Raw genomic sequence first — 23,036 nt, forward strand, 5'->3', positions numbered from 1 at the left:
TCCTGGTCCAGCCACATTCTGACTACACACACCACTATGAGAACAACCCCACAAATGTAAACTACCAAACACCACTTATTGTTAATAATAATAATAACAAATAATATTCCTAACAATTATAACCCTAATACTAATCATTAAACTAAAACCCCCTGACCTGGTTGTCTTTTTTTTTTCCACTCAAAATAAATAAATAAATAATATGTCACAAACCACCAAACACCACAAATGGAAAACACTATTTTTTATTGTATTTTTTGGGCCCTGAGCTGGTCCCACATCTCATGCCCCCAGTACATGATAACATACGTCCATGAACCAGTCCAGGATTTTTTGTATATATAGAGTCCCATAGAAACCCCCTCCCTCTTTTTCCCACCACCCAACGAAAACTAAACTCCAGCACAATGTGATAAACCAAACCCTAGAAAAAATAATATGCTAAAATACAAACACTAAACACATAAACACTAAATATATACAAATACACAAACAGAAATAGTACAAAAATAGTACAAACCAAACAACAAACAACAATGATGCTTTCCAGCCACACAAAGCCCAAGTTCAGCGCCTGCAAGCCCCATATTACCATTTACCTACAGCACAAAACAAAAAGACTAATGTGTCAGCATCAGCCCACCACCAGGGGAAGACAAAAGGCTAAGGCACTGTAAAGCCAGAGCCCCTCCACAGACGAAAAGCCCTGCCAGGACCCAGCATCTCGTACTCCAGAGAACGCACCTTCACCAGGTCACCGAGTATGTTCCTAACCACCTCACCCACAGGGAGGATTTTACGCTGCATCGACAATAAACACCGTGCGTTCCACATGTAGTACCTGACCACTGAGCTGACTAGGAATAAAGTGCACCGGTCCCAGCCTCCAAGGTTTCTGAATGCCCCATAGGCCCATTCCTCATAGGAGAGACTGGCCAGCCTAGGCCAATCAATGGAAGTGCCCACCCTGTTGTAAACCTCTGTGTTAAAGGGACATTGAAGCAGAAAATGCTCCATGCTTTCCAGCATGCCTCCACACTCTTTGCGGGGACATCCCCGGTCCTTCCTAGCTCCTGCACTTCAGATTGTACCTCACATACAGTTTCCCATGGAAGCAGCGCCGAGTCAAGTCCCAAAACTTCAAGGGGATCCAGATAGAATTCAAAAGCCCTAAACCCGCCTCCAGATCCTTGAGTGCCAATGGCCTCTGTAAACCAGAAGACAGAGAGTTCTAATCTCCCACTTCCCCAGGCCCCACTGACGAATAACCTTCAGAACCGGGGTAGCATAAGCCGGGAGATGCCTGTGTGGTGTGCGAGGAGCCATCTCTTTCCAGAGGTTTGCAATATTGGTCTTAAGAAAAGTATTCACTAGAAATACCACGGGGTTGACGATACACAACCCCCCTAGTCTCCTTGTACGGTAAGTAACCTCCCTCTTCACTAGGTTCAGTCTATTCCCCCATAACATTTGGAAGAACACACTGTAGACCCGGGTCCAGAGAGGTTCTGGCAACATGCATACACTGCCCAAATATATCGACAAAGGGAGCAGGAATGTTTTGAAAAGGTTAACCCTTTCCTGGAGGGTCAAAGACCAACCCTTCCACTGATCCACCTTCTGAGCGGCAATCTTAAGCCTGCTGTCCCAGTTTTGTTTGGGGTAATCCCCTTGGCCAAATTCGATGCTGAGGACTTTTGCAGATTCTGGAAGGGCGTCCGGGAGATCAAAATCAGGATCTCCCCTTCCCAGCCAGAGACTATCACACTTATCCCGGTTGATCTTGGACCCGGATGTCTCCGAGTAGCGGTCCACCTCTGACATCACCCATCGGCCCTCCTCTTGTGAGGAGACAAACACTGTGACATCATCAGCATACGCTACCGCCCTCAGAGCCGAATGCGGCACCGCCAGGTCCATTCTCACCCCCGCCAACAGTCCACAATCAATCCTCCTAAGGATCAATTGCAAACACGTACAGCAAAGGGCTCAAAGGACAACCCTGATGGACGCCAGACCCAACCTCAAAAGAGCGTCCAACCATTCACAAGTGGGAAACTCTCTGCCCCTACATACAAGATCTTAAGCCAATCAACAACAACCCCCCCCCCCCCCCCCATATGGGCATATGTCAGAAGGACAGACCAGAGGTACTAATGGTTAACCCGATCAAACGCTTTTGCCTGATCCAAGGACAGCAAGTACCCCTTCCAGTGGCCAGCCCTACCCTGCTCCACAGCCTCTCAGACACTGAGCACAGCAATAAAGGTACTGCGGCCCGGAACAGAGCAATGCTGAGCCCCCGAAAGGAGCCAGGGTGCAAACTCCACCAGACGATTAAACAGCACTTTTGCCAGAATCGTTCTGTCCGCATTGAGAAGCGCTATGGATGCCAATTCTCAATGAGGAACGGGTCTTTACCTTTACAGGATGATCAGTGCTGACCTCCTCATTGACTTCTGCAGAGTGTTCGAGGATATGCACTCATTCAATACAGCAGTCAAGAGGGGAACCAAAATGTCCTTAACCCCTTAATGACTCAGGGTTTTTCCGTTTTTGCTCTTTAGTTTTTTCCTCCTTACCTTTTAAAAATCATAACCCTTTCAATTTTCCACCTAAAAATCCATATGATGGCTTATTTTTTGCATAACCAATTCTACTTTGCAGTGACATCAGTCATTTTACCCAAAAATTCACGACGAAACGGAAAAAAAAAATCATTGTGCGACAAAATCGAAGAAAAAACGCCATTTTGTAACTTTTGGGGGCTTCCGTTTCTACGCAGTGCATATTTCGGTAAAAATGACACCTTATCATTATTCTGTAGGTCCATACGGTTAAAATTATACCCTACTTATATAGGAAAATGTATACGTTTAAAAATGTCCTCTTCTGACCCCTATAACTTTTTTTTTTTTCCACGTACAGGGCCGTATAAGGGCACATTTTTTGCGCCGTGATCTGAAGTTTTTATCGGTATGATTTTTGTTTTGATCGGACTTTTTGATCACTTTTTATTTTTTATGGTATAAAAAGTGACCAAAATACGCTTTTTTGGACTTTGGAATTTTTTTGCGCGTATGCCAATGACTGTGCGGTTTAATTAATGATATATTTTTATAGTTCGGGCATTTACGCACGCGGCGATACCACATATGTTTATTTTTATTTATACTGTTTTATTTTTTTTATGGGAAAAGGGGGGTGATTCAAACTTTTATTAGGGGAGGGGTTAAATGACCTTTATTAACACTTTTTTTTAAACTTTTTTTTTGCAGTGTTATAGGTCCCATAGGGACCTATAACACTGCACACACTGATCTCCTATACTCCTATACTGTGATCAGCGTTATCGGCGCTTGACTGCTCCTCCCTGGATCTCAGGCACGGAGCAGTCATTCGTCGATCGGACACCGAGGAGGCAGGTAAGGGCCCTCCCGGTGTCCTGCAAGCTGTTCGGGACACCGCGATTTCACCGCGGCGGTCCCGAACAGCCCGTCTGACTAGCCGGAATACTTTCACTTTCGCTTTAGAAGCGGCCGTCAGCTTTGACCGCCGCTTCTAAAGGGTTAATACCGCACATCACCGCGATCGGCGATGTGTGGTATTAGCCACGGGTCCCGCCCGTTGATGAGCGCCGGGACTGACGCGATGTGATGCGGGGTCGCAGCGCGACCCCGCTTCATATCGCGGGAGCCGGCGCAGGACGTAAATATGCGTCCTGCGTCATTATATGTTTAAAGGTCTTATAGAACTCCGATGTTAAGCCATCTGGACCGGGTGACTTCTTGAGGGCAAGCCCATCAATCACCATCCTTACTTCCTCTTCCCGAATCATCTCTGTCAAAACGTCAAGAAAGGGGTCTACTCTTGGTTCAGGGACAGTTTCAACCAAGAAAGCTGATACCTTATCTCGATCTAGATCCTTCCTTCCCAAGAGGTGCGAGTAAAAGGATCTGACGACCTCCAGGATCCCTGATCTTTCCAAGGATCCCGTATTATCATTCAGTCCTGAGACTACTTTACTATTCACTGACATCTTGCAGTTTCTGTAAGGGTCGGGCGAGCGTTACTTCCCGTAATCCCTCTCAAAAACCAAAGATGCGTGCCTATCGTACTGACACCTCATCAGCAAGGAATTCACTCTGGAGATATTCCTTTGTCTACCTCCAGTTGAGACAAGGTGCTCAAGTTTCTTCCTCAGGCCCTGGTACAAGTGGTACCTGTTTAGGCTTCTGTGGCCCGAGAGCTGGCGGAAGAATCTCGCAAACCTTTTTTTTGAAGATCTCCCACCACTCTGACTTACTGCTACAAAGGCCCAGCAATGGTACCTGGCTCTGAAGAAAATCCTCAAAGGACTGTCTTATCTCCGCTTCTTCCAAGAGATTAAAATTAAGCTTACAATAGCCTCTGCCCTTCCAGGGGGTCTCTGTAACATTCAGAGAAAACAAAATGAAAGTGATCAGAGATCTCCACCTCAACAACAGACACTGCTGAAGAGACGGCTTTCTCCTTTAAATAAAACCTGTCTATTCTGGACCTACATCTACCCCTATGATAGGTGAATCCTGCGTGGCCTGGTGTGTGCCGGATGTGGGCATCCACCAGGCGAGCCTCACTCGCTATGCTATTAAGGGTGACGCTATCATAAGTCAGATTGTCTCTGGAACCTCCCCTGTCTTGGGGCCTCGTGACAGCATTAAAGTCCCCTCCAAAGACCACCTTCTGACTTGTAAAAAGATAGGGCTTGATCCTCAGAAAAAGACACTTCCGGTCCCACTTAGACTGTGGGCCTTAGATGTTTATAAGGCGAAGTTCTTGTCCCTTCATGAGGACATCTAAAATCAGGCACCTCCCCATTTCTAACTCGTTAGCCCGTCGGCATTCTACCACTGCGGACAAAAGGACCGACACTCCGCTATACGGCTCTGCCGCAAGAGACCAGTAGGAGGGCCCATGCCTCCACTCCCTTCTGGCTTTAAATATAGATGACATATCTGTTAACCTGGTCTCCTGCACAAGTAAAATGTCGCAAATCGAGCCGTATCTGACTTAATGCTGGCGACATTAATGGACGCCAGCGTCAACGGAGAGGGTGCAGCCATCGAGGGTGATAAAGTTAGACAGCTTTCTTTTTCCCACTTCCCTTCTCACCCTTCACATCAGAAGAACTCTTTACCCTTTTAAGAGATACTGAAGTACCCATCACACCAAACACATTTTTACTTTTCTCGTCTCCGGACTCCAGGCCAGTCCCTTTCCCTGAGGACATAACCTCCCCAGGAGAAGAGGACTGGGTACCCCCCGGAAGCCCCTGTACTGATCCTGGGGTACATCCTTTATTATAGTCCAGAGCTGCAATCACTATTCTGCTGGCATGTCTATACATTAATTAATACTGTAATAACTTCTATATTGCAACTATGAAATGTTGCTTAGAGGTCAATTCACACGTACAGTATCCTTTATCATTTATCAAATATATGCAGGATATTGTATGTATGAATACACCCTAAAAGGGGTATGGTCTCACGGAGCGCAGGTAGTCATAAGAGCGAGCTTCCTTCTGCTGCTGGATAGAAATGTGTGTTCACTTGTAGCGGTGGATTTTCCGCTGCACATCTGCTACAAGCAGACACTGTGTCTACAACGCGAAATCCGCTGCTATGAGTGAACACACAGAGCTACCCAGCCACAGCAGGAAGCTCACTCTTGTGACAACCTTAGAGTAGGGTCACACAGAGCACATCCACAGCGTATTTTACACTGATGGACCCTACAGTGAGCCTCCAGCTGTGCCTGCCTGCTCGCTGCTACGAGGAAACACACAGTGTTCTGCGAGTCGCCACGCACATGCGCAATGTACTCATATCACGGCTGGCCTCTGCCTTGCTCAGAGAGCAGGTGGAGTGGCTGCGATGTCTGTGAGTACGCTGTGTATGTGTGCGGCGACTCGCAGATCGCTGTGTGTCTGCTCATAGTGGCGGATTGCCGCTACTAGAAGGCAGGCACAGCTGGAGGATCAGTGTAGGGTCCGTCATTGGCGAATCCACAGCGTAAAATTTGCTGCAGATCCTTTCCGTGTATTCACACATACATATATTTGATGTGCAACAGCTGACTCTGAAGATTTTATAGTTCAGGTTTTAATGTAAACTTAATGACTGAACACAGCTTCAAATCTGCAGCTTCAAATCCTGCACATCAAATATGTGCAGGATACTGTACGTGTGAATAGACCCTTAATGTGCATTTCCTTTGTTATGATCTTTACTAAGGTATTTATCATGCTAGAAAACACATTGTATATAAAGAATAATTCATATATGATAGATACAGTTCAATTTAAGAAGTTAATTGTAAGAAGTGGAAATTTTGGGGAAAATACATCGATCTCGATCTTCAGTGTTGCCTGGAATATGCCTTTGTATAGCAGGTCACCGACACACAAGCTGCATTCATATTTTGGGGATTATGTAGACATATTGAGCATTAAGCAGGGGACAGAGAACAAGCAGTATTTCACATGCTCTGCCCTTTCTCTGCATCTCTGGAGAATAGTCTCTGTGTGCAATCCTCCATTTATCTCCCTTCCCCCAGAGCAGCAGATATGGGGTCTGAGCAGCCGTGATTTCTTGTGATATTTGCGAATCTATATATAATGCTATACATGGAGCACATACAGAGTAGCTTCATACCCACAATACAATGTGACATGGCAACAGGATCAACCAGGAGGCCAATTCCACCAGGATCCCGGGATCTGAAGCTCATTCACAGCCAAGTTAATGGGATTTCGGAGCCTGATGCCCATTATGTCTTGTATTTACTAATTAGAATCCTTTAGAGATATCTTACATTTTAATAGGTTAATTGTGGAATGACACAGATATTGATTGGATTCCTGCTTTCGCTTTATATCTGTATAATACTGATACATTCCACCCTTTCATTGCTGAATTGGTGATGTTATTTAAATCCAGGGCCAAGGTTTAGGGGTTTTCCTCTGAAATCAGAACATGAGCTGGAAATGCATGTTCCTGTGTCATCCCCCTATGTGAGCTTTTCTGGGTTATCCCTTTCTCTTTATCCTTTACTACTACTCTGTGTACTGTCAGTATTTACTGCCATCCGGGCATTTTATTCATGATCGTGGAAAACCATGCTGAACAGTTAAAGATTCAGTCAGACAAGGAGTGTTGTATATAGAATCATGGTATACACAATACATAGAATATACAGGTCAACTTAAAGGAGTTATGCAGTGAAAAGTAACTTATCCCCTATCCACAGGATTGGGGATAAGTAGGTGACAGTGGGGGGGGGGGGGGGGTGCAAACAGGGATGTGGCATGTAAAAAATGGGTGTTGCTGAAATAATCGATTAATCAAAACTGGGGCTAAATGTTGAATTGATCATGATTTTGCGATTTTGCTCCCTCTAATAGCCCCGCTCTAGTCTAAAGGTATTGGATTCTGCAAACCATCTGCACCATGGCCCCTGATCAGCCTCTGTAGTTCTGTAAAATGGCAGAAGGGCCTTTGGTCCCTCCCTCAGGCCTCCAAGGCTCAGATGCAGACACAACCTCTGTGTCCCACTATACTTACACAGCCGCTCTGAGATATCCGGGTCATCAGCACTCTCCCGGTACAGAGAGATTTGTTGGGATATTGTGGCACGACGTCTCCCTGAGGACAGTTTCTGATAACGATACATGGATGACATCAGTAATGTTTTATGAGATATGTGTCATTTTTAAGGCAGCGACAGTAAAAGTGACGCGGGCACCAAGAGTGATACATACAAGCAATAAAAAGCACAACACACACATTTACCAAATAAAGGTAAAATACGACGCCTCTCCGCGGGCTGCGGCTAATGCCTCCTGCTCTCATCCCTCCATGCCGAACGCATTTACAGCTCTTTCTATACACTTGAAAACAAAATGACTTAATAAAACCTGTCCAAGTGACATTAGTGTATAGTGTACCGCCGCCAGATGAAAGAGCAACCAATTATGATCCAGTCATTTACACTTAATAGGCAAATACCTCATACTGGGCCCAATTCTGCCCGAGAAGTCAAAGCAATTTGTCTGTTTTCTCATTGTAACTCGTATTGACAGCGCTGAGAATTAACATGGAAGATCAGCTGTGCTGGGTTTTATCGTATACATAAATCCTGGGGAGGGTATCACAGACTATGCCGAGAGGCCATCAAAACCTTGCGCCTCAATATGAAGGCCCCCGTCACCAAGGGACTGCAGAGGGGAAGTGCTACAATTGTGTCACTAAGTAATAAGATGAATTGTTAGATACATAAGATAGATATCTAGATCTATAGGTAGATATATACTGTAAAAAGATGACATGTAGGTAGATAGATATGAGATACAGTAGATAGATAGAAAGATAAATACTGTATATACTCCACCCCAAAAACCCAGGAAAAGTTATTGACTCGACTATAAGCCTAGGGTGGGAAATACATCATCCCCCCCATGTCATCATCCAGACCCCCGTCATCATCCCCCCCCCCTTTTTCATCACCGCCTGTCAATCCCTTCGTCAGTGGTCTTCAACCTGCGGACCACCAGATGTTGCAAAACTACAACTCCCAGCATGTCCGGACAGCCATCGGCTGTCCGGGCATGCTGGGAGTTATAGTTTTGAAACCTCAGGAGGTCCACAGGTTGTAGACCACTGCGACATTCATCATCATCCAACCCCCCCCCCCCCTCCATTAGTTTTCTACTCACCACCCCTTGGTGGGAAGGAAGGGTAAGCTGGTCCAGGCCATCTATGCTGCAAGGACCATCCAGTGGGGAGGGTTAGTCGTTCTGGGCTGTCCATTTTCACCGGGGGGCCCCTTTTCTCCGCGCTCCAGCCTGCCCCGGACTAGTGATGTTGCCTTGACGATGACGCACAGGGACATTCATGCGCAGGCTGCCAATGAACGTCCCTGTGCATCGTCGTTAAGGCAACCCCCAGTGAAAATGGACAGCCCAGAACGACTAACCCTCCCCACCAGACGGTCCCTGCAGCATAGATGGCCCGGACCAGCTCACCCTTCCTTCCCACCGAGGGGAGGTGAGTAGAAAACTAAAGGGGGGTCTGGATGATGACGAAGTCCGCAGTGGTCTTCAACCTGCGGACCTCCAGATGTTTCAAAACTACAATACCCAGAATGCCCGGACATCCGAGGGGGGCATTTTCAGCACGAAAAATCGTGCTGAAAAACTCGGCTTATACTCGAGTATATATGGTAGATACATGGATCGAAAGATGGACTTTTCATTATATAACCATTAAGCCTATAATACTGGACACCCCCTATTAAGCCCCCAGCATATCTCCCATAGTTCCTCGTAATGCATCTCCTTTGTTACCTGCCTAGGAGAACCTAGTAACATGACTACAAGGCAGCAGAGTGTAGAGAGAGGAGACGTTCCAGGCATCAGGAAGCATCTGCTGAACGTGGGATGAGATTATTACACCTGATCTAATTTAAACCTCCTTAGCTGGAATAAAAGCCAAAATGAAATTTGTCTCCTCCTCCCCCTCCCCTCTTAGAGACGTGAAGGTGGGAAATCACGCCAGCCTATTTTTACCTGCTCCTGATCTGTCACCGCACTGACAACTGCGCACAGCTCCTCGGCTGCTGTCGCCGCCCTCGCTGCCTTCATATTAAGCAGTTTCTTTATTAGATAGCCCATCTCTGTGCCCCCCACAGGATCCTACATTGCAGTATTTACAGGGAGGGAACAATACTGATCATTTCCCCTTTAAATGAAAAATCTTCAAAAACATATGTCCTCTTCTTCCAGAATGTTATTGCAGTTTTGTTCATCTGTGTCTGGGAATGATGGGTAACAACAAATCCATACGTTGTCCATACGCGTATTTCCAGACTCCAGAATAGTAAATCGGTATAGTTATACATTCATACGTTCACACTCCACTTCTGTATAACTAGTCAGGTGTAAAGGGGTTCTCTTATAGTTAGCCACCCCAGACAATCTGCTGATCACAGCAGCTCTAGCATCCTTGGCGGTCAGTCAGTATGGCCAATGTTCATTTGGTTACAGGTAGAACTGTAGTATTACATAGTAACATAGTTCATAAGTTAAAAGAAAAAGTCCACCAAGTTCATCCTATATCTCAGTTGATCCAGAGTAAGGCATAAAAAGGCTAATCCAATTGCCCAATGAACACTTGCAATGTGTTCTTCAGAAGGTGGTCTCTTCAAAAACTCACCCTTTTTAAAAAGCAACCAGTGTGTGAATTGTGATTCTGGCCTTTTGGTTGTCACCTAGCTGTTTCAGAAATATTTGAACGTATAAACCAGAGAGAAGAGCTGTCCCATCCATGTAATTCAGTGGTCTCCAAATTGAGGACCTCCAGATGTTGCAAAACTACAACACCTAGCATGACCGGACATCAGTTGGCGGTCCAGGCTTTGTAAGAGTTGTAGTTTTGTAAGATATGAAGGTCCACAGTTAGAAAACCACTGCTGGACTATGTGTTAGGACATTCCTTTAGATCATAGCCTCTCAAACCAGTATCAGCATTACTAAATGTGGCTGCTATCTCCCTGTGTCATTTCATCTCCCTCTGGGCCACTTCATTACCCCCTTTATCTTCCTGTGACATTTTATCACCCCCTGTGCCACTTCATCACCCCCCCCCCCTTTATCCCTCCCGTACCAGGGGTCTCCCCCCTATTAGCCAGAACACATTCTATCTGGTCAAAATCTCAGATTTTGGTCTCCTGCTTGTAATGGCAGGAGATCAAACTCAGGAAGTGTTTCTCTGCACTGAGCTTGATTGTCAGCTGCTCAGAACCTCACTAAAAACTGCAAGCAGCCTCACTGACAGCTGCACAGACTAAAAGCTGCACAGACTGAAAGCTACTGCACAGAGCTTGAGGTCTTCTATTCATCACAGCACTGAAACAATGTGAGGGCGGAAGTGGTCCCCCAGCAGGCTTCAGTGATGTCATGCCTGCTGGGAAACACCCACTTTCTTCTGCAGGGAGATTGCACTATGTGAGCAAGAAGAATGGTAAGATACGGAGGTTTTTAAAGCTCTGAATTTTTTTTAACAGCGGGAGGGGTGTTGGGAGTAGTTAGGGAACATAGCCTGAGTTCGTTTAGAAACATTTAATTGGTGACAGGTACTCTTTAAGAGTGTTGACCTGATGGGCAAGACACTCTCCTTGAGACTGCTGCCAACTCACTAATATGTCGTGGCACCTCGTTTGGAAAGTACTGCTTTAAATAGATTACATTTAATACTACATTTCTCCTTTAGGAGGCACTGCATGGGAAATGAATGGCTCCCAGGTGGCTTCCACAGGAAATAACAAATGATTAGTTGGGGTATCTCCATGCCTGTTCTATTTAATGAAACGGTTATCTTCATGGGACAAGTGCATTATGCGTTATTCACATGAGAAGGAATTACCCATATAAGAGATGAAGATTATTTATTAAAATAAATAAATACTAGGGCTTAGTGGAGAAGGAAAAATGAAGAGAAGTGAAATATGTGGGAGTGGAACACAGGGACCTAGTGGGTTACATAGCACAAAGTTTGATCAAAGCTTTACCTAGATCAAAAGAAGAGCTGACTGTGCTGAGCTATGGGGGTCTCTCTGGCTGCCGTCACATAGATGCCCACCAAGTGTGATGGGTGTTTATAGATCTAACTGCGATCCGTCAGTGCCTAAGACAAAAATAGATTCTATAGAAACATGCCCTACTATATAAATGCCATACAGGGCTTCATAGCAGGGGATCCGTTCATACTGCACAGGATAGAGCAGATGTATAAGGTGAATATATGGAGCAGATGCGTAATGCAGACATATAGAGAAGATGCATAGAGTTGAGAGAAAATACATGCAGAGCAGACATGCAGAGAAGATAAGATGTATGCCATTCAGCCATAACAATAATATCGCTGACAAGTGAAATGAATAACATTATCTTGGGACAATGGCACCAATGAATGGGTGGGATATACTGTATATGGCAGACAGTGAACCCTCATTACTTCAAGATGATGTGTTGAAAGCAGGAAATATGGGGAAGTGTAAGGTGCCAAATTGTTGATGGTCAGATGACAAGGTCAGAGGGAACATCACCAAAACTGCAGCTCTTTTGGGGTGTTCCTGTAATGCCGTGGTTAGTACCTACCAAAAGGGGCCTGAGGAAGGTAGAGCAAATGGCTCATGAGCACGTAAGGATCTTCAATGCATGTGGGAAATAAAGGCTAGCCTGTCTGGTCCAGCCCTACAAACAGCTGTACTGCAAATTGCTGAAATGTTACTGCTGGCTATGATGGGAAGGTCTCAGAATATACAGTGCATAATCGCTTATAGTGTATGAAGCTGTGTAGCCGTAGACCTGTCAGAGTGCCAATGCTAACTCTGGTTAACCACTGCTGAAAGCAGATACAATGGACAGGTGAGCATCAAAATTGGACCGCAGAGCAATGAAAGGATCTGGTCTGGTGTGATGAGTCACATTTTCATATACATGACATGAACGGCATGTTGTGTGTGCAGCACTTACCTGGGAAGAGATGGCACTAGGATGCACTGTGGGAAGAAGGCAAGTTGGCAGAGACAGTGTGATGTTCCGGGCAATGTCATGTGAATGATACTTTGATACATACCACCTTCCTAAATGTTGTTACTGATCAAGTACATCCCTTCCTTGCAGTAGTGTTCCTAATGGCAGTAGCCTATTTCAGAAGGTTAATGCGCCTGACACGCTACAGAAATTCTTCAGGATTGGTTTGGAGGAACTTGACAAACAGTTTAAGATGGTGACTTGGCCTCTAAATTCCCCAGAGCTCGATCTGAAACAAAGGATAGGGGATAAGATGTCTGATCTCTTGGGTCCCGCCGCTAGGGACCCCACGATCTCAGCTGCGGCACCCCAGACATCCAGTGCACGGAGGGAACTTCGCTCCATGCAGGATGACTGGCTATGCGGGGCGGAGGCTCCTGCCATCACGGCCATGCCCCCTCAATGCAAGTCCACGGGAGGGGGTGTGACGGCCATCATGCCCCCTCCCAGAGACTTGCATTGAGGGGGCCTGGTTGTGACATCATGAGCTGGATTGGACGTGACCATGATGTCATAAGCCTCTGGCGCTGTACCTGCCGCTCTAAATGAATGCTGGGTGCAGCAGAAAGATCGAGGGGATCCCCAGCGGTGGGCCCCCCTCGATCAGATATCTTATCCCCTATCCTTTGGATAGGGGATAAGATGGCTAGGGGCGGAGTACCCCTTTAAATCTGTGGGATGTGCTGTTCCATGGAGGCCTCATCTCACAACTTACAGGAGGTTCTGTCTGGACGAAGCCACAGATGCCTCATGTTCATGCCCTGCATGTAGAATTGGTGCGGCTTTTAAATAAAATAATAGTGATGTGAATTGAGCGTTGCACATTTCCCTAATCAATTCAATAGACACAAGCTCTTCTAATTAAACCTAGATAGGCTTTCATAACTTCCCCTTGATGCAATCCAACTCAACTAAAAAAAAGCTTCGTCAAGAGGATCTTTTCAGCCAAATAAGAGGGAAAAAAATAATTTGTCTCTATTTCACTTAATTAATAATCCAATTAGGTTGGACGAGAGACGCAACTTAGCAAATCCAGCTGGTGAATTAATGTAGCTGTGAATTATTAGATTGGGAATGTAATGAACTACGTCAAAGCTGGGAGAGGGCCGTTGGTTGACAAGACAATGGAATTGTATAAAGAGTCACCACAGAGGTCTTGGTCCTCACTTTAAAGGGCTTGTCCAGTTAAGACAATAGCTTTCAGATGCCCATCTATAAACATCATCAGGGCCAGCCAAACATTTGAGGTGTGTGGGCTGTCAAAAGCAGATATAGAGGAAAGAGAGATTGGGTATGTTGGATTTAAATCACAATGTGAAGAGAAATAAGACGGCGGCACTCACCGTACCTGTCATAGTGCAAAAAAAGTGATATGTTACTCAGGACTCAATCCTGATCATCTGCATATAATTTGTATGTGTCTTGGACCTATATATCCAGAGATATAAGCATTTATCTGCTGGTGAGTTACTTTTTCATTGTGCAGGCTGGAGGGGGCGTGTCAGTCTGTCTCCCTCACAGGAGCAAGCCTGTGCAGTCAGCCAATCAGTACTCTCTACTCTGTAACCCTTTCCTCTCTGGTTTTATGATGTGTCACGTGTCAGAGGAAGATACTTGGAGCTTGCCTGCAGTAATCAGAAGACATTATGGTGAATTCATAACAGGATAAAATGTATAAATACAAGAAAAGATCTTTATAAAATGAGTGTAAGGATTTTTTAGATAAAAGTACAGCATTTTTATGAATACATGTTCTATCTGTTTTATCTTCTCCTAGCAAAGCTGGATGTTAATCAGCATAGCTGTCACTATGCGTGTCATTCATATTTCACAGACTCCTGAATGTCTGATCAACTTCTTTGTCATTCAGGAATCCGAGAAAGCTTTGAGCATGCTGGGAGTTGTAATTTAGTAACAACTGAAGCTGCAATGTTTGTAAATAACTGTGTTAGAGCAGTGTTGCCTCCAGCTATTTTAAATCTACATCTCCCAGCATGTTCACACATCCTTTATCCTTTTACACAATAGAAATCTCCTATACTGGATTCTGGTATGCTTTACGGCCGGTATCCAGTATGCTGTAAAATCTAGACTAGTCTGTCTGGCTAAAAGACAGGCGACCCCTAGTGGTGGCTATTTTGAGCTTGAATTTCAGGTGAAAAATAAAAAAAATTTTAACAGGTGTATATTGTGAAATTTCATATTATAATGAGTCCTGCAATATATGAAAAGTTTTTAAAAATGACAGTGCCTCTTTAATCTTGCGGGGGGAGCCTCTGAGACGGCATGCTGTCCCAGGTGTACCCTCACAATGTCTGACTGAAGTTTTCTCACTGTGTACCCTAAGATTTAAGATTTTCAGACACAAGTGGTGAGTGCCGCTGTCTTGTTTCTCTTTACATTGTAATACACTGTCTGCCGACCCTATAAGCACAGCACAACTAGTGTGTTACAGCAGGAACCTGTTCATCAGTGAATACCACTCATTGTTTAAATAACACGCCCCCTTACCAAGGTGTCGGCGAGTTCCTTCTTTGTTTGATTTTAATATACATCATTCTTTGTTCTCACAGAGATAACCCACTTCCATAATGTCTGTCAGCAGCTAGAGGTTGTTGGACAGATATCTAAAGTGTACAGCCAACTTTTGATGAACATTAATCGAAAAGATGAAGAAAATGATGGCGTTCTCACTGAATGATGGCTTCTTATCTTTTTATTCTGTATATATCAGGAGGCCCCATAGTGGTAAATGAGTTTACAGAGATGGGGACATAAAGAATGCTATAAATCGTTTTTTGCCATTCAGGCACTTCAATGGGCCACCACTGGCATCTTTACATCCAGGGGCAAGTGACATTTTTTTGCGGGGGGGGGGGGGGGGGGGGGGAGTCATGACTGAATCAAACATAGCACCTTTGTGGAAAACATTTAGTTAAAAACATTTATAGAATAAGCTAAAGTTGAGTCTATCATTAAGACCAAGCAAATTGTTGCATCTTACCATAACATCCAACAGTTTTTTACACTGCGGGAGGAGCATCTACCGATTCACCCCCTTCTGGTGGAGTGTTGAATCTCTCAATCCCGGCAAAGCGCAACTAAGGGACATGACTATTATCGCATTCTCTCATATGAGCTATGAGGCAGGGGACACCTTTCCAGGTATGTATAGAATTAAGATCTCACATGAATGGTGCCTTTTTATTTTCCCTATATTGTATTGGTCATTAGGGCATGTTAAGCAATATACTACATGATCACTTCTAAAGGTTCTAAGTTAATGTGTTGTAATAATATGACCTTCTAGCTGGTAAGATTTTCTCTTTAAATTAAGATAATAAAATGAACAATGGCCACAAGTATAATTTCTAGGAAGCAAAAGTCTTTTTACCCAGTCACCTTTTTTCTTACGTCCGACACTAGTGTGGCTTTTCAAGAAATCAGAAACAGTTTTGTTTCTGCATTATGGAACAATGGACATTTTAATGTTATATTTTTTAAATGAACGTCCTGCTCTAACATATACCAATATTTCTTCACGGCTCTGTTTTAGAAGTGATCATGTGATATATTGCTTAATATGCCATTTTTGCTATTACTATATAGGGGAAATAAAGAAATCCCTATTCACTTGTGGAAGAGAACATCCTAATTATATACGTTGCGTACCTCATATGAGCTAATGCCATAAAAGCCATGTCCCTCAATTGCGTTCACTGGAATTGAGAGAGTCAACACTTCACCAGAAGGGGCTAATCAGGAAACGCTTCTCCTACAGTATAAAACCTGTTTGATTTCAGCGTTAGATACAACAGGACTGCTTGGTCTTAATGATAGACTGGATTTTAGCTCATTTATATGAATGTTTTTAACAAGATGTTTACCACTAAGGTGTTATGTTTGATTCTGTTATGCCATCCCCCCCCCTCCCCCCATATATTTCACTGGCACCTGGACGTAAAGGCATTAGTGGAAACCCATTGAAGGGCCTAAGTAACATATCTCCCCGCTATGCCGCTCCTGTTGTAAAAACAGTCTTTCGGTGAGTCCTCTGTTATTTTCTTTATTTTCTCGATTAATGTGGATTTGAGTCTTTGAGTCTTTTTCTTTGCTTGTGTTTATTGCTCATTTTCCTGAACAGTAATTAAATGAGTACATACAAAATAGAAAATGGATAGCAGGTATGAGTCTTGTGCCGGCTACAGGGACGGCCATTGGATAGGTGTTACAGTCGATTAGCTTAGCAGGTGCAATGCACACAAAATGTCCCCCGACATTTGGGAGAATAACAAAAACATGAACCTCCACAATGACCAGAAAGGGAATTGCAAAGATAAATAAAGAAATACAAAAACAAAAGAAACAAAAGGGCATATCATGCCATTCTCTGATATGTCCACAATGTTATCCAAAATGTTGTTTTAGGGAGGGGCTGGTAGTAGGATATTACAAAGGCTAGGAAACGTATTATCAGTATAGCAAGTGCTGAGGGTTCCAGAGACAAGTAGTCCTTATGTATATTGATTTTCTTAGTAAAGGAAGCATTACACAGTAACAAGTGAAAGCAATGAGTGTCTCCTGGCTTAAAGGGGTACTCCACTAAAAAACGTTTTTTTTTTTTAATTAACTGGTGCCAGAAAGTGAAATAGATTTAAAGATTAAAAAATCTTAATCCTTCCAGTACTTATCAGCTGCTGTTATGATCCACAGGAAGCTCTTTCCTTTTTGAATTTCCTTTCTGCCTGACCACAGTGCTCTATGCTGACACCTCTGTCCATTTTACGAACTGTCCAGAGCAGGATAGTTTTTTTTTTATAGGGATTTTCTCCTATTCTGGACAGTTCCTAAAAAAGAACTTCCTGTGTATCATAGAGAAGCTGATAAGTACTGGAAGGATTAATAAGTAATTTACAAATCTGTTAACTTTCTGGCACAAGTTGTTAAAAAACAATTTTTCCCAGTGGAATACCCCTTTAAAGTGTCCCTGTCATTATTAAAAAACCTTTGACATGTCGCAGGGATTTGTCAAAAGTTTTGATCGGTTGGGGTCTGAGCCAGGGGGAAGCGTGTGGCTATGCTCTACACCCCCGACTCCCTCCATTAGGCAACATTGTTTTTGGGTCAGTCCTCTGTTAGATAGGGAAGAAGTTTACATCCAACATGGTTCTTGACTGAGATAAATCTGAAATTAAATACAGACTGATTTCTGTAGGTACTATGTCATTCTGTGAGTGTCACCTCCTTCTATTACGTTAGAACAAGTAGTAATATAAACGAGAAAAAAACACAGGAGGTGCGCCCCTAGGGAGGACCGTTTTACAATGATAAGGGTTAACGTAAATATGGGTTCTTACCCCTTGGTGTTGAGCTCAGAGCACATCACCTACAGTAGCGTCTGTGTATGGAAGATCAAGGGAAACCGCTGCCAGGAGGAACAAGCCCGGTGTGACGCTCGTCAGTCCAGTAAGTAGCAATGTTGATGAATACGTGGATAAGTTCCTCTCAAGAATGCGCTGGTACCCGGGGATGAAGATAAAGTTCTTTATTGGCAACACGTTTTGATCCCGGTTCGGGATCGAAACGCGTTGCCAATGAAGAGCTTTATCTTCATCCCCGGGTACCAGCGCCTTCTTGAGAGGAACTTATCCACGTATTCATCTCCGTTAGAACAAGTAGTGGCACTTCCATGATCATCCGAGCCCTGGGAAGACAAAAGTCCCATTCAACATAGGTCTTGGCTGTAATGAACCAATGGTATCTGCTCAGAACAGTAAATGCTAATCATTCTTTTTAATAGTAGCTGTACTCCATAATCATCTTGTCTTGGGATATTTAGCCTGGAGAACCAAGGATGTAGCTTGAAAATCCTGTGCCCCTATATATAATGAAACGACAAATAGATAAAAACTCCAGGGTGTGGACAGGATACACGGGTGCTCAACAACCAGGTAGCAGGATAATAAGTATTTATTTTCTCATAATGCAACGCGTTTCACAGCACAGCTGCTTCATCAGGCATTGCCTGGAGTTTTTATCTATTTATCGTTACATTTGATGAGACGAGGAGTGGCTGCCTGACACCTTATTCATATTCAACGCTTTGATCCATTGTTGCACTTGGTGGAGTGTAACCCTTTGGGGTAAGAGCAACATCCACCTTTACTAAATTCTGTGTGCAACAACGGTATCACACGATGGAGCGCTGTCTGTCTTTTGTTTTAATACCTCTATATAATGGGCCTCCCCTACTATGGGTCATTTATTATACTGATGTCTTCTTATGTGACACTGGCTGAAGGACCTTGGGCCCCTTTCGTCACCAGGTCCTGGTGTGACATCTACCTCTGCATTCCTCATAGTTATATCCCCATCTACGAAGCCATTTATAGACATTTGCAAGATAGTTACCGTATATACTCGAGTATAAGCCGAGTTTTTCAGCATGATTTTTCGTGCTGAAAACGCCCCCCCTCGGCTTATACTCGAGTGAACTCTCTGCCTGTCAATCCCTTTCAGGGGTCAGCCATCGGCTGTCCGGGCATGCTGGGAGTTGTAGTTTTGAAGCATCTGGAGCTCCGCAGTTTGAAGACCACTGCGGCCTTCGTCATCATCTAGACCCCCCATTAGTTTTCAACTCACATCCCCTCGGTGGGAAGGAAGGGTGAGCTGGTCCGGGCCATCTATGCTGCAGGGACCGTCCGGTGGGGAGGGTTAGTCGTTCCGGGCTGTCCATCTTCACCAGGAGGCCCTGACGACGCACAGGGACGTCCCTGCGCATGAACGTCCCTGTGCGTCGTCGTCAAGGCAACGTCACTAGTCCGGGGCCAGCCCGGAGCGGAGAAGAGGGCCTCCTGGTGAAGATGGACAGCCCGGAAAGACTAACCCTCCCCACCAGACGGTCCCTGCAGCTTAGATGGGCCGGACCAGCTCACCCTTCCTTCCCACCGACGGGAGGTGAGTAGAAAACTAAAGGGGGGTCTGGATGATGACGAAGGCCCGGCAGTGGTCTTCAACCTGCGGACCTCCAGATGTTTCAAAACTACAACTCCCAGAATGCCCGGACAGCCGATGGCTGTCCGGGCATGCTGGGAGTTGTAGTTTTGCAACATCTGGAGGTCCTCAGGTTGAAGACCACTGATTGAAGGGATTGACAGGTGGTGATGATGAAGGGCGGGGGGGAGATGATGACAGGGTGATGTTGACGGGGGTCTGGATGATGACAGGGTAATGATGACGGAGGTCTGGATGATGACAGGGTGATGATGACGGGGGTGTTAATGACAGGGGTCTGGATGATGACCGGGGTCTGGATGATGACAGGGGGGATGATGTATTTCCCACCCTAGGCTTATAGTTGAGTCAATTACTTTTCCTGTGTTTTTGGGGTGAAATTAGGGGCCTCGGCTTATATTCGGGTCGGCTTATACTAGAGTATATACGGTATATGATTTTACATTAAACAATTCTAGAATATGCTGGAAGACAGCGGTAAGCAAGTTTTTAAGGGTGAGGGCTCTGAAAACAGAGTAAGATGGTAAACTGCATGTCATAAACATGAAAACATAAACTTTAATTAAATTGCATTAAACTCTCCACTGTCCCCTCAGGGATTTTAATGGGAGTATAAAACTTTATATTGGAAGTGAAAAGTGAGCGCCATACAAACGTATTTTACCTTCACTATGGACATGGTTGTAATATATTCGTACATTAGAAGAGATGCAGCATTTGGCACTGGTTGAACTAAAGGCAGAACAAAATTCTGCTTCCATTATATGTATATAAAAAAAAAACGTAATTTGTGCAAAAGCAAGATAACATTCACTAGGGGAGATTTAATAATACTGGCTTTAATTTAGACCACATAAAACTAGATAAGACAGCTAAACGATGGGTAAAATTTATTACAATGCACATTGTAAGATAGGTTTGGTGCATTTTGCTAGAAACATAAGACATTTTCTCTTCTTTACACCAAACTTTTTTTATTTATTTCACTGCAATACTTGGTGCTAAAACAGTGGCTCATCCCATTAATAAATGTGGTGGATTTTAAAACTCACATAGCCCCTTTCTTAGACCCTTTTTAAAACTTTTATAGTGGGGCGCTTAAAGTGTCTAAAACACATAACAAATCTCAAGAACGGGGACCCCATTCACCTATTAGAATGTAGCCTCGCTATTCCATTCATTGTCTATGAGAACTGTGGAAACAGCAGAGATCAGACCATATGTACAAAAATATAACTATGATGCTGTCCCTGTGTACAAGAATATAACTACTATAATTCTGTCCTCTAAGTACAAGAATATAACTACTATAATACTGCACCCTATATACAAGAATATAACTACTATAATACTACCTCTATTTACAAGAATATAACTACTATAATACTGCCACTATGTACAATATAACTACTATAATACTGCCCCAATGTACAAGAATATAACTACTATAATACTGCCACTATGTACAAGAATATAACTACTATAATACTACCTCTATGTACAAGAATATAACTACTATAATACTGCCACTATGTACAAAAATATAACTATGATGCTGCCCCTCTGTACAAGAATATAACTACTATAATAATGCCTGTATTTACAAGAATATAACTACTATAATACTGCCTCTATGTACAAGAATATAACTACTATAATACTGCCCCTATATACAAGAATATAACTACTATAATACTGCCTCTATGAACAAGAATATAACTACTATAATACTGCCTCTATGTACAAGAATATAACTACTATAATACTGCCTCTATGTACAAGAATATAACTACTATAATACTGCCCCTATATACAAGAATATAACTACTATAATACTGCCTTTATGGACAAGAATATAACTGCTATAATACTGCCTCTATGTACAAGAATATAACTACTATAATCCTGCCTCCTATATACAAGAATATAACTACTATAATACTGTCCCCTATGTACAAGAATATAACTACTATAATACTGCCTCTATGTACAAGAATATAATTACTATAATACTGCCGCTATGTACAAAAATATAATTACTATAATACTGCCGCTATGTACAAGAATATAATTACTATAATACTGTCCCCTGTATACAACAATATAACTTCTATAATACTGTCCCCTATGTACAAGAATATAACTACTATAATACTGCCTCTATGTACAAGAATATAACTACTATAATACTGCCGCTATGTACAAGAATATAACTACTATAATACTGTCCCCTATGTACAAGAATATAACTCCTATAATACTGCCCCTACGTACAAGAATATAACTACTATAATACGGCCTCCAATGTCCAATAATAACACTTCTAGGATATTGTCTGCTATGTATAGGGATAAAACTACTAGAATACTGTCCCTATGTACAGAATGTATCTACTTTAATACTCCCTTCTATGTACAATAATAAAATTACTATAATTTTGTCTGTTATACAGTATAATGGGATTCAACTACTATAATACAGCCCTCTATGTACTAGAACATAGCTTCTATAATACTGCCCCCATGTAAAATAATATAACTACTATAATACTGCCTCCAATGTGCCATAATAATACTATTATATTATTATCTGCTAAGTACATGAATATAACTACTATGATACTGCTTCCAGTGAACAAAAATATAACCACTGTAATACGGCTTCCTATGTACAAGAATCTAACTACTATAATACTACCCCCTATGTACAAGAATATAACTACTATAATACTGCCCCTATGTACAAGAATATAACTTCTATAATACTGCCTTCTATGTACAGGAATATCACTCCTATAATACTGTCCCCTATATACAGGGATTTAACTACTATAAGACTGCCCTCTATATACTAGAATATACTGTAGCTACTATAATACTGCTCCCAGTGGACAAGAATATAACTACTATAATACTGCCCCCTATGTACAAGAATATAACTACTATAATACTGCCCCCTATGTACAAGAATATAACTACTATAATACTGTCTCCTATGTACAGGAATATAACCAATATAATACTGCCTCCTATGCAAAAGGATATAGATAATATTATACTACCTCCTATGGATATGAGCTAAAATAGTTCTGTATATCAGATGTATTTTTTATTACTGTTCATATTCCTTCATCTTTTACAGAAGGACTTTGTATCGCCCAGTCCTTGAAGATACCAAATGACCGGAAAGCCAACGAATACGATAAGCTGGTGAAGCAGCTGCTGGAGATACCTCAGGCGCGGGCCGTGGTTGTCTTTGCTGTTGATGACAATGATATCAGGTAATGGACAGATTGGATGGAATTGACATGGCTACAATGTGTATTTTGCAGAATCCTGTCATGTTCTAAGGAAAATGAATATCTGACATTTCAGACAAAGTAAAA

General features: G+C 43.1%; 1 protein-coding gene across 1 annotated transcript in view; it reads left to right on the forward strand.

Moving 5' to 3' along the window:
- The window catches only part of GRM7 (glutamate metabotropic receptor 7), a gene marked incomplete in the record, with an annotated part of 448,797 nt that overhangs the window by 222,985 nt on the left and 202,776 nt on the right, over positions 1–23,036 (forward strand). Inside the window, 1 exon segment of the mRNA XM_056525004.1 lies at positions 22,793–22,931. Within this exon segment, the coding sequence (XP_056380979.1) occupies positions 22,793–22,931 (139 nt within the window).

This window comes from Hyla sarda, chromosome 6 (genome assembly GCF_029499605.1).
Source record: "Hyla sarda isolate aHylSar1 chromosome 6, aHylSar1.hap1, whole genome shotgun sequence".
NCBI classification, from domain to species: domain Eukaryota; kingdom Metazoa; phylum Chordata; class Amphibia; order Anura; family Hylidae; genus Hyla; species Hyla sarda.